Source organism: Miniopterus schreibersii (assembly GCF_964146895.1).
Source record: "Miniopterus schreibersii genome assembly, chromosome: 2".
In the NCBI taxonomy this organism is placed as follows: Eukaryota; Metazoa; Chordata; class Mammalia; order Chiroptera; family Miniopteridae; genus Miniopterus; species Miniopterus schreibersii.
In genome coordinates, this window is record NC_138102.1 from 140,148,606 (window position 1) to 140,164,350 (window position 15,745).

The 15,745-nt window shown below is 40.6% G+C and overlaps 1 protein-coding gene and 1 pseudogene across 3 annotated transcripts in view; one reads left to right on the forward strand and one right to left on the reverse strand.

Moving 5' to 3' along the window:
- LOC308553742 (cyclic AMP-dependent transcription factor ATF-7) overlaps positions 1 to 15,745 on the forward strand; it is a 91,455-nt gene that overhangs the window by 59,625 nt on the left and 16,085 nt on the right. For both annotated transcript variants that reach the window (XM_081129921.1, XM_081129922.1), the window contains exons 3-8: positions 1,510 to 1,606; positions 5,713 to 5,831; positions 11,406 to 11,543; positions 13,251 to 13,408; positions 14,651 to 14,750; positions 15,275 to 15,388. In XM_081129921.1, the coding sequence (XP_080986047.1) occupies positions 1,510 to 1,606; positions 5,713 to 5,831; positions 11,406 to 11,543; positions 13,251 to 13,408; positions 14,651 to 14,750; positions 15,275 to 15,388 (726 nt within the window). The remainder of the gene's footprint in view (positions 1 to 1,509; positions 1,607 to 5,712; positions 5,832 to 11,405; positions 11,544 to 13,250; positions 13,409 to 14,650; positions 14,751 to 15,274; positions 15,389 to 15,745) is intronic.
- On the reverse strand, positions 7,132 to 7,669 carry LOC308553743 (ferritin heavy chain pseudogene; annotated as a pseudogene). The gene has a single exon. The product of its transcript is annotated as a ferritin heavy chain pseudogene (transcript).

Sequence of the window (15,745 nt, forward strand, 5' to 3'; positions counted from 1 at the left end):
ACTGGATAGTAGCTGGGGTGGGGCCAACTCCTGTTTATTTCATTTACAAGCAAGAAGAGCTGTGGAGGCCCTGGCTGGGTAGCTCAGTATGCTAAGATTGCAGGTTTGATCCCAGGTCAGGACACATACAAGAATCAACCAATGAATGAATAAGTAGAACAACAAAAATTGATATTTCTCTTTCTCCTTTCCTCTGTCTCTCTAAAATCAATAAAGTAAAAAAAAAAGAGAAAGAAGAGCTGTGGAAAAGAGGGCCAAAGGTATAGTGTTCAGTGGGAAATATATATCTAATGAGGAAAGTAAAAAGAGGGAAGTAACCAATCATTTTTTTCAAAATAAAAAGACAAATAGAACCATGTTTCAGAGCCTGACTGGTGAAGGAACTGTGAAAAACTGCAGCATCCAAGCTGTTATGTGTTGTAGGCGTGTTTTAATGAAGGAACATGGCCAGCCAGCCTCAAAAGGAATTTTGAGGGTATCATTCTTTTGAATTACTGCTGTCCATCCGTTCTCTTCACCTCCCCCTTCTAAAGAACAGGTTGGAGCATAAATTACTGTCCAGTAACCCTGTCTTACTTAGTCATAAACTGAGGCAGACCTAGCCTCACCTTTTCATTGTCCTTTTACCCAAACCCCTAAGTATATAAAAATTTCTACACTATCTCCTTTTCCCTTCCCCTCATCCTGCCTACAGGCTTCTCCCTATCCTAACAAAAAAATCCTGCTTGTATTTTTATTCTGCCATTCCATAGCCAACAGCATAGTGCTGGCCCCTTTATGGCTGATGGAGCCCAGGCGGGCTGCCCAATGAGGGGAGACAGCATTTGGCCAATGGGGCTGGTGTGTGTCATTATTGCTGGCCATTGGGCCTCTGTCCTCTACAGCTCCATCCTGACTCATTAAAACCCTGAGCCAAATAGCTGAGCAGGCTCCTGCTGCAGCATTGTGGGGGCCAGGAAGTTAAATGGTTCTCCTAATCCTGCATAATTTATCTCCCTGTTAGCCCCCTCATAAATAGTCCATTTCAGCCCCACCATGGAGAGCTTAATTCTCTGAATTTCCTATTTTTGTGATGACCAACGAGTGCCCAGCCTTTCCCTTCTTCTCTCTTTATTATTATTATTAAAAATTATTTTCCCCTTGTTCACTATGAGTTTGCCTTAATGTTTTTTTCATTTTGAACCTCCTGCCTGGATCCCACTTCAGCAACAATCTGTCCATTTCTCTCATTTGGACCTAATATTAGAGCAGTTGGTGCTACAGTCTTTGCCTCCTTCTTTTTTCCCAGCTTTCTAGTGCCTCTTTTTCTCCTTCCCCATTTTCTCTTTTTAAATCTATCACCTCTCCTTTCCCATCACTTCCAATTTTTTCTCCTTTCCATTCCCTTTGTAGTCCCTCTTTCCAGTGACCAACCTTATCGCAGGATGTTTGGTAGGCCATTTTAAAAGGGCACTGAATTGCTTTTTTTTCCTTTTTTTTTTTCACATCTCCATTTCTGTTTCATTTCAGAGATTTACAAACGAGGACCACCTGGCAGTTCATAAACACAAGCATGAGATGACATTGAAATTTGGCCCAGCCCGAACTGACTCAGTCATCATTGCAGGTATTTGCTGCCCCAGAAGCCACATGCCTTGATATCACCAGACAGTTAAGATTAATACTAGGGACCAGATGTACTGGGAGCTATACTCCCCTTCTCCCATTAAGAGCCCTTATGTGATCTGCATTTAATCAGGAAAAAGGAACACTAAAAGCTCCCAAGTTTCTAGTGTGCCCTCTACACTCTGTTTTTAATACTAGCTTGGGTTCTGAGGTTTTTGAGGGTAGGTGTGTTGAGGTTTTGTCTTAGCTTTTTTCAGTCTGTTCCCTCCTTGCCTTCTTTTTATTAAGACTTTGGAAGATTTATAGACAAAAGATGCCTTTGACATTTCTCCCTACCCACAATGAAGGGATGAACAAAAGCGAGGAAGCCGACCTCGTCTGGCTGCTTCTCTTCCACTGGGTGTCAGTTTTCCCCGAGCAGGCAGATTGTCAGTTCGTAAATTCAGCTTCCCTTGTGAACCCAGACACCACTGAGGGCACGTTTCCAATGCTCAAACAAGACATTTGTCACTGGGACTTTGCTGTGCAATTTGGGTGACCTGGAACCTCTCACCAGTTGTTTTAAAGTTTGTCTTGCTTACATATACCATCTCAGGGGACCATTCTCAGCAACATCTCTCAAACCGTGCAGCAGTTCTATTGTGTCATTTTCAGCTAGACAGACATACAAACCAAAGCGGGCTTTTTCTTTTGATACCATGAGAGGATCTGATTTAACCTGAGTTGAGCAAGCTCACCTCAATATTTAACTTCTCTCCATACTTTTGTACATGAAGAAAGGGACTTGCCCTTACAGATATCCTATTCCTTATTAATTAAGCAAATATTGGCTGAATATCTACTTTGCTAGGAGCTTGCAGATTGTAATTCCTGAAAAAGGACATGAGTAGAGATCATTAATGATCCTTAAGAAAGCCTGGGGGAGCCCTGGCTGGGTAGCTCAGTTGGTTAGAGCGTCATCCGATACACCAAGGTTGCAGGTTTGATCCCCAGTCAGAGCACATACAAGAATCAACCAATGAATGCATAAATAAGTGGAACAGCAAAATTGATGTTTTTCTCTCTCTCTAACTGAAATCAATAAATTAAAAGAAAAAAGAAAGAAAAAAGCCTAGTGGAGGTTTTAGAGGGAAGTGTGAATAGGGTATAAACATATATTTAGGTAACACATACTTAAACTTATTAAGTCAGTGCATATATTCATGAAAATAATTTTAGTATTTGTAGTCTAGTACAAGTGAATAATACAGATGATAAAAATACCAAGAGAATTAATATTAAATGGAATTAATCAGAGACAGTTTATAAAAGAGATAGATTTGAGGCAAGGTTATCAAGTTGGTGAGGTGATTACAAATGGGTAGAAAGGCCTATGCTGAGTCTCCAGGAGTGGTGAGAGAAATTGATACAAAATAGTCCCACCAAGAGAAAGTGATTTTCTGTTATTCTTTGCATGCTATTCTTGAGTGCTCATCCCATTGCATGTGACTTCAGCTATCCTATCTAGGCAGGTAATTCTCATATCTGTAAATTATGACCCAGTGTCTCACATGTATTCCAACCCCTAATTGAATTGGCTTTCTGTTGTTCAAATCTTCATGTCAATGACCTAATTTATCTTTGTCCCCTAAACCAACTTCTTCTCCTTAGTTATTCAATGATGGTGTCCTCAAAATCTTGAGTTATTTTATTTTTTTCCTTCAGATTCTCTCTGTTCTATTCCATCGTGCTCTTCCTGCCACCACCCTCGTTATCGTTGGATTCCTCCATAGTCTCCTAGCTGATCTCTCTCCTTGACTAGTCTCTTATTATAATCCATCTTATCTCTTATTATAATCCATCCATCCACCAATTTTATTGAAAAGTCAATCTTGCCCAGCTGGCTTGGCTCAGCAGTAGAGTATCAACCTGTGATCCAGGAGATCAAGGTTGGATTCTGGATCAGGGCACGGGCCTGGGTTTTGGGCTCGATCCCCAGCAGAGGGTGTGCAGGAGGCAGCCAATCAATGACTCTCTATCATCATTGATGTTTCAACTCTCTCTCCCTCTCCCTTCCTTTCTTTCTGAAATCAATAAAAATACATATTTTTAAAAGCCAATTCTTCTCCACTCAAAATCTGTCATTATCTTACTTTAAGGCTATTTATACTTGGATTTTCAGGCTTTCTATAACCTAACCCCATGGTACCTGCCCAACTTTATACACAACTTATATATCTAACATGATTATCTTTTGACCTCGACATACCTTTTTCTCCTCATCTATACATGGTGCCCATACCCTGCCTCTCTCTGTGCCTTCACCCACCGTACTGCTCTAATCTTCCCAAATCTTCTCTTCTGTTTACCATCTAAAGCCATTCTTCAAGGCCCAGCTTAAGTCCTGCTTCTAGAAACCTCCTAACTACTCTGTCGTTAATTTGTCTTTATTAATTTCTGCAATAATTTTATTCTCTATGCACATGACACCAATTTTTTGTATACTGTGATGCTATCTATGTATATTAGTTTTATTTTCTCAACTAGAAAGCATTCTCTTATTCTCTAGGGCTAGAGCCATGTCTTATATTTGGGCAAAACTCCTATACTCCCATTTTTCTTGTCCCCAGATTTCCACACGAGTCTATCCCTGTAGCACCAAAACATAGAAAGTATTCAGTAAACACTTGTTGATTGCTTCAGAATCATCAGAGCAGGTTAAGGTTTTTCTTATATGTTTTCTTATACATTGTTCAGGAATGGGAGAAGTTTGTATGAGCCTCAGATCAGAGATCCAAAGGCCCTCTTCTGCCATAGCCATGCCCTTAGCTGCCCCATCCTGGTTCACTTGAGTTGTAATTTTTTGTGTGTGCTTACTAAAGTTCTCTCTAAGCATAAAGGATGATATTACTTCTACTCACCCAAGGATGGAGGAAAAGTGGCTTTATCGTTGGCCAACCAAAGCTGCCAGAGAAGCTTTTAAAACTATTTTGGGAGGTAGTGGCAACTTTTCCAAACACTCTGATTCAGAAGAGGTTTTGTTTAAATTTTTTTTTTAATTATACTGTTTCCATGGAAAATCCCACTGGACTATTCCCAATTGATCATGGTAGAAGGAGCGATTTTAACCCCAGGTCTCACTCCTTAAAATATTATTTAAACATTGTTCTATTTCTATCATTCAATCTAGTGGTTTGGGGTGTGAGATGAATCCATGAGGTAACTATCATGTCAAGGAAAACCATCTAATAAAGTTAGGATCAGGGAACAAGATTCAACTGACGTACGAGAAAAACTAGAAAAGCAAAGTGGGGAGAGAGAAGTTCAAATCTAAAATTCAAATTGCTTGAAAAGTTGCCATGGTACAGAGAGCCTTCCTCTTCCCAGGGGCAGAGGCACTGTGTTGAGGAAAGATTTGTGCAGCCCCTGAGAGGATATTTTGGCTGGCAAATCTAAATCCAAATATCCTGGTTTCCGGAATTTGCTCTGGGCCCAGGTCTCTGTTCTATTGTTTGCCGTTTCCTTTTCTAGCTCATGATCTTGCTGTCTTGTTCCCTGACCCCTAGATTTGCCTAGAATGCCTTTAGAAGGTAACAGATCCTTACCTCAGTGCCCACTGGGAGATAATGCACTGTCCCTAATTTGATAGTGTTAGCAAGCAAACAACCACCTGATCCTCAATTTCTTCTCCTCACCAGACTTTAACATTCCTCTGCTTATACCTCCTCATTTCAGACCTAGCAGGGAGTAAGTTTAAAGAGAAAATGTTGCTTAACTGTACTTGATTTTCAAATCTGGGGATTTCACAAACTCCACCTGGGTGGGTGGTTTGGTTTTGTTTGGTGGTGAGGGAGGTGAAACCAACTTCTGGGAGAAAGGTGGTTACATGGATAGTCACACAACAAAACATTGTTCGTCTTCCCTCTGCTGGCCTTGAGGCAACACAGCACAGACACCCTCTGGTGGCCTAGCACCGGCCTTCACCTACTAGAGCTCCATAAAAGCAAATTTGCCCAAACACCAGACTCTCTCCAAAATGGATGACTAAAATGTGTTCTCTATATACTGACAAGTTTTAATTTCAGGTCAAAACTAAAATAGAATTTCCTTTTCTTTTCATGTCTACAGATCAGACTCCTACTCCAACTAGATTCCTGAAGAACTGTGAGGAGGTGGGGCTCTTCAATGAACTAGCTAGCTCCTTTGAACATGAATTCAAGAAAGCTGCAGATGAGGATGAAAAAAAGGTAAGAGGCAGGACTTACTGAAAAACTGGTGGTGTTCAGATCTAGGCTATTCTCATTGTTCCCTGGGATAATTTGCTTAGTTGGTTAGAGCACAAAATTACAGGCTTGGTTCTACAGAAACAGAGAATACCCACCAATCCTAGTCAGCCATCCAGACAATGCATCAGTGCAAGTTTGTCTTCACCAAAAATCAGTCTTCTTGGAATTCCAGTAGAGCATTAGTTTAGTAATCTGTTTGTTAAAATTGTTTGGTTTGAGTGTAGCTGACATGGCTCAGCAGTTGAACATTGATCTGTGATCCAGGAGATTGCGGTTTGATTCCCTGTCGGGGCACATGCCTGGGTTGAGGGCTCAATCCCCAGTCAGGGGCGTGCAGGAGGCAGGCGATCAATGACGACTCTCTCATCATTGATGTTTCTCTCTCTCTCTCCCCCTCTCCCTTCCTCTCTCTGAAATCAGTAAAGACTTTTTTAAAAATTATTTGTTTTTAATATTTTGAAGATATTAAAAGATTATAAGTTAATCATATTTTGTTAGATAAGTGGGGGTTTTTTGCCAAATCCCACTCTTTTCTGAGACTTCTCACCTGGACTGTTTTTACTTAACCAGCCAATCAATAAATATTTATTGAATTTAGACTCTTCTTTGTTTCATTTTTTCCACATCTTTTCCAACACTAGTTGTTTGTTGATTTACTGATGATAACCATTCTGACAGGTGTGAAATGATAGCTCATTGTGGTTTTAACTTACATTTCTCTCATGATTAGTGACCCTGAACATCTTTTCAAATGTCTGTTGGCCATCTGTGTATCCTCTTTGAAGAAGTACCTAATCAGGTCCTCTGTCCATATTTAATTGGATTTTTTTTGGTGTTGAGTTATATGAGCTCTTTATAAATTTTGGATATTAACCCCTTGTTGGATATATCGTTGGCAAATACCTTCTCCCATTCAATAGGTTAGCATTTTGCTTTGTTGATGGTTTCTTTTGCTGTGCAAAAACTATTTAGTTTGATGTATTCCCATCTGTTTATTTTTTCTTTTGTGTCCCTCACCCGAGGAGATATATCAGAAAAAATATTGCTAAGAGAAATGTCAGAGATTTTACTGCCTATGCTTTCTCTTTTGGCAGAGGGGGTTGTACCAAATTACTTTATTTGAAGGAATGTATGAATGAAAGAACATAAGTGGATGACTTAGTACAAGTTACAGAAAAAGTAAAGGTAACTCCAACATGCATGTACCACTTTGGTGGACCAAGCAAGTCACCTCCATGGCTATGGGAAGCCAGCCTAAGGCTTAGCTCTCTTCATTGTCTCCCAGGGTGTGCTTGTCAAAACTGCTATGCCAGTTTCAGGGGCCTCCAACCTGCGCAAGTTGGTTACATGGTCACCCAAGTCTTCTGTGGTTTTACTTGCTCATTCAGGTAGTGAGTCTCAATGAGGTCAAACAAATGAGGGTCATTTTTGTCAGTGGCCAGTTTGTACAATATCAGTAGTGACTAACTCACACTTTTTTCCAAGTGTAACACACTCCATTGCATTCAGCCCATTCTCCCAGTCACCATGGTCTGGTTTCTGGATATTCTGCAGGAAGATTCAGCCACCTAGTTGGTTCTGCAGCTTTATCAGTTTCTCAGCATATTCCCTTTCTTCATGAGATTGGTGAAGAAAATGTTTGGCAAAGTTCTTCAAAGCCCCATCATCACAGTCAAGTAGTAAGACATGGATAGGTAGAGGTAAGAAGCATAGAGCTCCAGGTTGATCTGGCAGTTGATGGAGGCCTCCGAGTCCTGGTGGTAGTTCTGACACACCTGCAAGGTGGACACGGTCGTCATGGTTGGTGGCTAAGGAGAGGCAGAAGCCTGGCACTGGAGGGGTAGTGTGGGCGCCTTGGGGCCCAGGGTGCTATGAGGAGGTGACGGAAGGCTGGATCTGGGTGGCTGGCTGGGATGGGGGTTGAACACCGGTTCTGTCCAAGCACTGGGTTTGTTTGTATGTTTTTTTGTTAATCCTCACCTGAGGATATTTTTTTCCATTGATTCTTAGAGTGGGAAGGAGGGAGGGATGGGAAGAGAGAGAGAGAAACATTGATGTGAGAGAGACACATTGATTGGTTGCTTCCCGCATGGCCGGGCTGAGGATCAAACCTGTGACCCTTTTGGTGCTTAGGCCGATGCTCTAACCACTGAGGAGCACTGGCCAGGGCTCCAAGCACTGTTGAAGCAAGAAACCACGGTGATTCTCAGCAAAGACTGTCCTGCCTATGTTTTCTTTTTAATTTATTTGAGAGAGAGAAACATCAATTTGTTATTCCACTTATTTGTGCATTCATTGGTTGATTTTTGTATGTACCCTGACCAGAAATCAAATCCACAACCTTGACTATCGGGACAATGCTCTAACCAACTGAGCAACTTGGCCAGGGCCCTGCCTGTGTTTTCTTAAAGAAGGATGTTCTTTTTTTTTTTTTTTAATATATTTTTATTGATTTCAGAGAGAGGAAGGGAAAGGGAGAGAGATAGAAACATCAGTGATGAGAGTCATTGACCAGCTGCCTCCTGCACGCCCCCAGATGGGGATCAAGCCCACAACCCGGGCATGTGCCCTGACTAGGAATCGAACCGGGATCTCCTGGATCCTAGGTCGATGCTCAGCCCCTGAGCCACGCCCAGCCAGGCAAGAAGGATGTTCTTAATGCCTTCCAAAGGAGAACAACCAGGATGGTGAAAGAACTAGAAATTATGTCACTTTGGGAATATTTTAAAGAAATAGAGGTAGTTTTGCTTGGAAAAGAGAAGATTTAATGTGAACAAAAGTTCAGTCTTCAGTATTTGAAGAGTTTTCTTGTAAAAGAAGGGTCAAACTTATTTTGTATGGCTCAGAGGTAGAAATATGGCCAACAGGTGGAAGCTGTCACAATGCGTATTCAGTTATATGTAGGTCACTTAGTATAGATATTGTAGAGGATTGAAATGCTGGGATGCCTTCACTCCTCAGGTGCTATGATTCTGATTTTAGGCTTTATATTCCAAATTGCTAGAAAATCCTTCAATTTGAAAGACCAGAGGAAATAGTTCAAGAAGCAGAGTCAAATAAAAATAGTTCCCATGGTATAAGGGATTTTGGGGGAAAGGAAACTAGAAAGGTCAAAGTTTATTCTACTTTAGAATTAGAATTCTGAGTTATTAGTCACTATTTAAAATCAGGTCTGTGTTCCATAAGAATTCAGAAAAATTCCAATATATGATCTCAAAACATATACACGTTAACCATATGTACCTTCCCTAATTGCATGATGCTGTGAGACATGAAATCCCGTCAGAATATAGAAAAGCCAGAATATAAGAAAAAATATCCAGGAAAGCTGTTTCCTTCTAAGGAGTATATATGATTTTTCCATACAGCTTAAATTGTAAGAATGCAAAATAAAATGTCCTTATAACTGGAGGTCTTTCCAAATTCCATAGCTTTCTATGAGCTGCTTTTCATGCTATCTTCCTCAAACTGAAAGAAAGACCAATTGAGTGGCATGTATTTGTAGTTCTACTTTCAAAATGCAGAACTAACCTTATCATCATTCTTTTTCTTTGGATGCCCAGGTCTCTCATTTTTCAGTTTCTTCATCCTATATGGTATAATTTCTCCCTCCCCCAAAACAAAGAAATCAGTCAGTTAAGCAAGCTAAATTACCAAAAAAAAAAATCAAATTATTTCCACCAGGAAGTGAGGGATTTTAAACCAAACTCATTATAGACAAATTTAAGAAAATGATCCTCCCTTGAAAAGCTTCAGGTCTTTCCATTGCCATTTTCATTCAGTTGACACTTCTGAGACGCTATTCATAGTTGGTCGGGCCTTTACTCATTGCGTATCTCTTGATGTTTCTTCCTGCCTATACAGAGGTGGTCTTCATGTTGCCCTGATGAGAAGCACAGACGCAATGTAAGATTATCTCCAGGAGTATTTTATGAGTCCACACTTTTCTGAACCACAGCTTTTTTAGGAGATGCCCCGACAGAATTTTAAACTTGTGGTTGAGAGGCCTCTCCTTCCCACCACCCTCTGACTTCAGGGATCCCAGGATTAGCTCAGTTGGGCCTGACATCTTAGCAGTGTAGAAAAAGTGAGGGCAGAAATGAAACCATCTTTGCCGTTGCTCGCCTCCATCATATTGGAGAAAAAGAACCATTACCACTTTCTCTAATGTGGTAGACACCAGATTACCTTCAGTTTGCTCAACTACCAAGAACCTTTTTAGGGATTAAGGTAGCAAGGGGAGAATTAGAAACAAATTACTCTTTCACCAAGAATTCTAGGATATGGGAAGAGTAGAACAAAGGATCCATGTTGTCATAAAACTGAACTGCAGTGCCAGCAGTTCATGCCTCTGTCATGGTGCAGTCTCAGGACTGTCATCTCGGATTGTTTATTGTTCCCTGCAAAACAGTTTATGGCTCTGAGGTTCTGTGAGGTGATGGCACCACTGCTAGGAAAGTACTCTGTTTTCTTTTTTAATTTTTTTTATGTCTTTATTGATTTTAGAGAGAGGAAGGGAGAGAGAGAGAGAAACATCAATGATGAGAGTCATTGATTGGCTGCCTCCTGAACACCCCCTACTGGGGATTGAACCCGCAACCTGGGCATGTGCTCTGACCAGGAATTGAACCTCTATCTCCTGGGTCATAGGAGAAAAGTGAAGCCTAGGTTTTATGTACAACTTTGGCCAAATCCTTTCACTTCTCAGGCTTTTGCTTCCCTGACTATAAAATGGAGATAACGCCTGCTTCACCAAAGGTGAATACTTAGAAAGATTCCAAAAGGGAAAAAATAATTATAATGCTTATAAAGATCCTAAAAAGAAAAAAACCACTGAGCCACACTGGCTGGGAAGTACTCCCTTTTCTTTCTGGTTTGCTCCAGTCCTACTTCTAGGACCAAGTTCTAATTTTTCTCACTGATCAAGTAATTAGTCTTTCCTTTCTTTGTTACCCTGAAGCCCTATCTTTCTAACTTGTAAGCTCTAGCATCAAATTTTGGGATGAACTCACTATCAAACATGGGGCATTCCCCAGAAAAGGTCTTTCTTAAGTTGTTTTCAGTACTTTAATAGTCAATTTGTCTTCATTTGCTTTTGATAATTGGGTAATCTAGTCATTCTGGTTGGCAGAGAAATTGTTCACAGTTCTCCAGTGGCCAATAGAACAGGTTGGGGAAAGGCAAGCACTGGATTCAGGAATCATTTTACTTTCCTGAAAAATAATATCATAATACTTGGATGGATTTAAATGACAGCTTTTTTTCCCTTTCAGAATCTTTCTAAGTATTCACCCTTGGTGAAGCAGGTGTTATCTCCATTTTATAGTGAGGGAAGCAGAAGCCTGAGAAGTGAAATGATTTGGCCAAAGTTGTACATAAAACCTAGGCTTCACATTTCTTTGACTTGCAACTCATTGCTTCAACCAAGGACCTAACTTCTTAGAAGTATATTCCCTCATCTTTTAACTGGGAGCTACAGATTCAACCAGCAGGAAATCATGGGGTTAAATGATGCTCATTTCTCTCTTTTAACAGGCTGCTACAGGGCCCCTTGACATGTCTCTGCCTTCCACACCAGACATTAAAATCAAAGAAGAGGAGCCAGTGGAGGTAGACTCATCCCCACCTGACAGTCCTGCCTCCAGCCCCTGCTCCCCGCCACTCAAGGACAAGGTAAAATTCTCTACCAAAAGTCATCCCAAATGTTCATTAACAGATTACATTTTGATTTATTAGTTGTATAAATAATGTGTGAGACAGGAGGATGGAGTATATTCAAATAAATGTTAATCATTCAGAAGATTTATATAAATTACACCTACTCTATGACCCAGCAGCTCTACTTCTAAGTCTATGTGGAAATGAAATTAGTGTGTATGCCCATCCAAAGAAGTGTATAAGAATGTTCATAACATTTTTATTGATAATAGTGAAAAAAACTGGAAATGGTTCATCAACAAGAAAATGAATAAAGTGTAGTATATTTATAAAATGGAATACTACATGGCATTAAAAAAGAATGAACTAATGACATACACAGCAAATGAATGAATCTCACAAACGTTAGATTTGAACAATAACAAAAAAATTCAGACACAGAAGTATACTATATTATTTTATTTACATCAGGTTAAAGAAAAGGCAAAATTATTTGATGGTGATAGAACTCAGAATGTTTAACCTCTTGTGAGGAAAGATATGGATTGGGAAGGGATGCAGGAGAACCTTCTGGAGTGCTGGAAATGGGCTCTGTGTTGATTTTACATATGTAAAAAGTTACTTAGTTGTATCTTTTAGATTAATGCACTTTACTGTATGTATGTTGTACCTCAATAAGTGAGAAAGAAAATTGCATAGTTTATAAACTGGACATTAAACAATTTGGAAAAAAGTCTTCACAGAGGGAAGTCATCTAGTGACTTAAAGGGAGTATATGCTAGGATTCTGAATATTTTTTTAAAGGAAACTTGACAGAATGGTATTTTTTTATAAATTTATTGAAATATAGTACATGTATGTACAGAAAAGTTCATAAATTGTAATTATACAGGTCTCTGAATTTTCACAAAGTGTACAGATTTTGTAACTAGCACCCAGATATTATCAGGACCTCAGAAGCCCCCTCATGCCTCCTTCAGTCAATACTGTCCTACCAGCAATTATTAATTTTAATATCCACTTTGAGTAAGTGCATCTACACTTCACTTTACTTCCTTCCAAATTTGGTTTGATAACTTCCCCAAACCACTCCCTTCATAAACATTACAACCCCCTCCCCACCAAAAACCCCACAAACATTACAACCTTCCCTTCTCTTTCTCCTTTTCATCAGTAACCAGGTCCTAGAAGCTGTCTGGAGATTTTTTCATGGCCAGTGTGTCCTCTGGTAACCTAAGATCCTAATAAGTTAACAGTGGAAAGCAGTTTGTTTTATTACAATATGATCATTATTTAAACTTCCATAGCCCTTTTTTAAAGAAGATATTGTGTTGTCTTGTCACCAGTCTTATACCTGCCTTTTCCCATTAGAGATCACAGGACACCAAATTTAAAATGACAGTATCAAGTTTAGAATGACAGTATCTAGATTGTGAAAAATTATAACAATTTTTTAAACTTATATGATACTACAATGCTTCTACAGAGATTTCAAGTGATTTTTCAACTGTCATTCATATAGCCATCATCCCTGATGAAAGGGAGATGGCCAAGGTCTTAACTCAGCATTTTTACTGAATGGATAAGTGAGGTATGGTCCATGACCATGGAGCCACATGACTTACTCTTTCCAATAAATTTGTACTAGATTTTACCAGCTTTGTATTTCCTTATAAGTGGCCCCTTAAAGCACTTTGTGATCTGTTGGTCTCTTCTCCCCAGGAGGTTGCCCCAAAGCCTGTTGTGATCTCTACCCCAACGCCTACCATTGTACGCCCTGGGTCCCTGCCTCTCCACTTGGGCTATGATCCACTTCACCCAACCCTTCCCTCCCCAACCTCTGTCATCACACAGGCTCCACCATCCAACAGGCAACTGGGGTAAGTAAAGAGCAGAGAGAAATAATGAAGCCTGAAACTTTTTCTACTTTGTAAAATTATTTGATAAAACAGGGACTATTTGAATACTCAAGAAAATGAGTCACTGTGATTGTCTCTCAAAATAAAAATTTTCCCCCCATAAATAGATTCCTTTCCCTTTTGAATAGACCAGCAAGTATTTATTTGAGGATAATACTTCATTAATTTGGAGGTTTAATACTTCTTTGATCTAAAAGAAGAAGCCTTAAAACATTAGGACGTTCATCATAATGGTAGAGACCGCACAGGAAATTATATTTAGTTCTTGGCCTCAATCTGTAGACATTTATTGGAGCACTACTGAACGAGGGGCTGAAACCCATTAAGTCATCTTTTTATAGTGTTTCCTTCAGTTCCAGTTAGGATTCTTGATCTTTGCTACCCCTAATTTTATTTGTCTTCACTCCTGGCACAGCCTGTACAGATTTCATAATGGGATGACTTGACAACATGTACCTAGCTAGATACCCACTGAGTTAAGAGGTTATTGTCAGAATTCAGCCTTTTGAAGCTTACTGTTCTGTGGACCCACTAAGAAAAATACAAAGGGACATCTTTTTGGACAGGGTAGAGCAAAATGTGGAAAGGAACAAGAGAAACTTACTCATATTTGGGTATCATATGACATGATTCATCTTTGCAAAATGACAACTTTTGTCCAAGTCTCCCTCACCTAAGGCAAGACAGAATTTATACATGGCAGTGATAGAGATGTTTATTTAATTGTTCAAAACTATTTTTTAAAATATGTTTTTATTGATGAGAGAGAAGAAGCGAGAGGGAAAGAGAGAAAAACATCAATGTGAGAGGAACATTGATTGTTTGCCTCCCGTACACACCCCAACCAGGGATTGAACCTGCAACGTGGGCACGTGCCCTGACTGGGAATCAAACCAGCAACTTTTTGGTGCACAGCATGACGCTCAACCAACTGAGCTACACTGTCCAGGGCAATTGTTCAAAACTCTTAATAGGATTTGCTGCCCACCCATTTGAGTTCAGTGGTGTTTGTTTAATTTGCCAGGTATAAAGATCTTGTAGCATTCCCTGCTTTTTTCACCTTCATGAGGGTGTCAAGATTTTACAATGCTGCCCTTTAACTTCCCTAACTAGGGAAGACTGGAAAATCTGCTATATTAGAGAAGGAAGATCCATAGGCAAAAGGGTCTGTATTATGAGCATTTCACTTCATGTGTCCTCCAGGTCCCCCACTGGCTCCCTTCCTCTTGTCATGCATCTTGCTAATGGACAGACCATGCCTGTGCTGCCAGGGCCTCCAGTACAGATGCCTTCTGTTATATCGGTAAGCACTGTAGTTGGGACATTCAACCCTACCAACACACAATCCCTCCCTTCCACCTGAATGCTCATAAATACACACAAGCCCCAGGGAAATGTGGGCTCTGGTCTGTATGGCAGACCAGTTGAGCATGGCAGCCTGCTCAAACACTTAACTAACCTCTGCCAATTCAGTACTGTGGGATACTAGACAAAGACTCATCTGGACAATTGGCTCCTGGTCTAGGAATTGATCTTGCCAGCCTGCTGATTGGTTGATTTCATTTGGCACTTAGCACCTCCCAAATTGCCTACCACTTTCCTCAGTATACACCCCCAACCCTTCCCATAGAAATTGTCATAGCACTGAAGGATTCGATTCAGTGCTATGGGGGGGACGTATTTCCCAGGATCCCTGTATGCCCTACGGGCAAGTTGCACAGAACAGGCCCTGATGTGCCAATCTTAAAATCATTGCATTTTGGGAAGCTGTTGCCCCACTAATACTATTATGTTCCCTTCTGGTTTTTCTTCCTTCTCTTGATCCAGCTGGCCAGGCCTGTGTCTATGGTGCCCAACATTCCTGGTATCCCTGGCCCACCAGTTAACAGCAGTGGTTCCATTTCTCCCTCTGGCCACCCTATGCCATCAGAAGCCAAGATGGTGAGTACATTCCAGCCTGGAGCAACATTGGCCCTTTCTGAAAGAAGTGGTATCAGCCTAAGTTTTCTAAGTGAGCTAATAAGCAAGGGAACCTTCTGGGACTTGGCAGAGCTAAAGATACCCTGTTGTGAGGCCTATAGGGAAAGAGACCCTGATTTAGGACTCCCGTCTCCTCTCTTCTACCTTTAGAGCTTGGTACATAGACCATGGCAGTGAAGAGGCAGCACAGATTGTTTGGAGTGGAACACTTGCTGTTTCAGTTCCAGGGTGACAGATGGAGGGTGGATGAGTGGGCAAGAGAGCTGGCCAAGAGGTGAATAGCTGCGTAACCAGCACCTGGCCAGCTTCCAGGAGAGA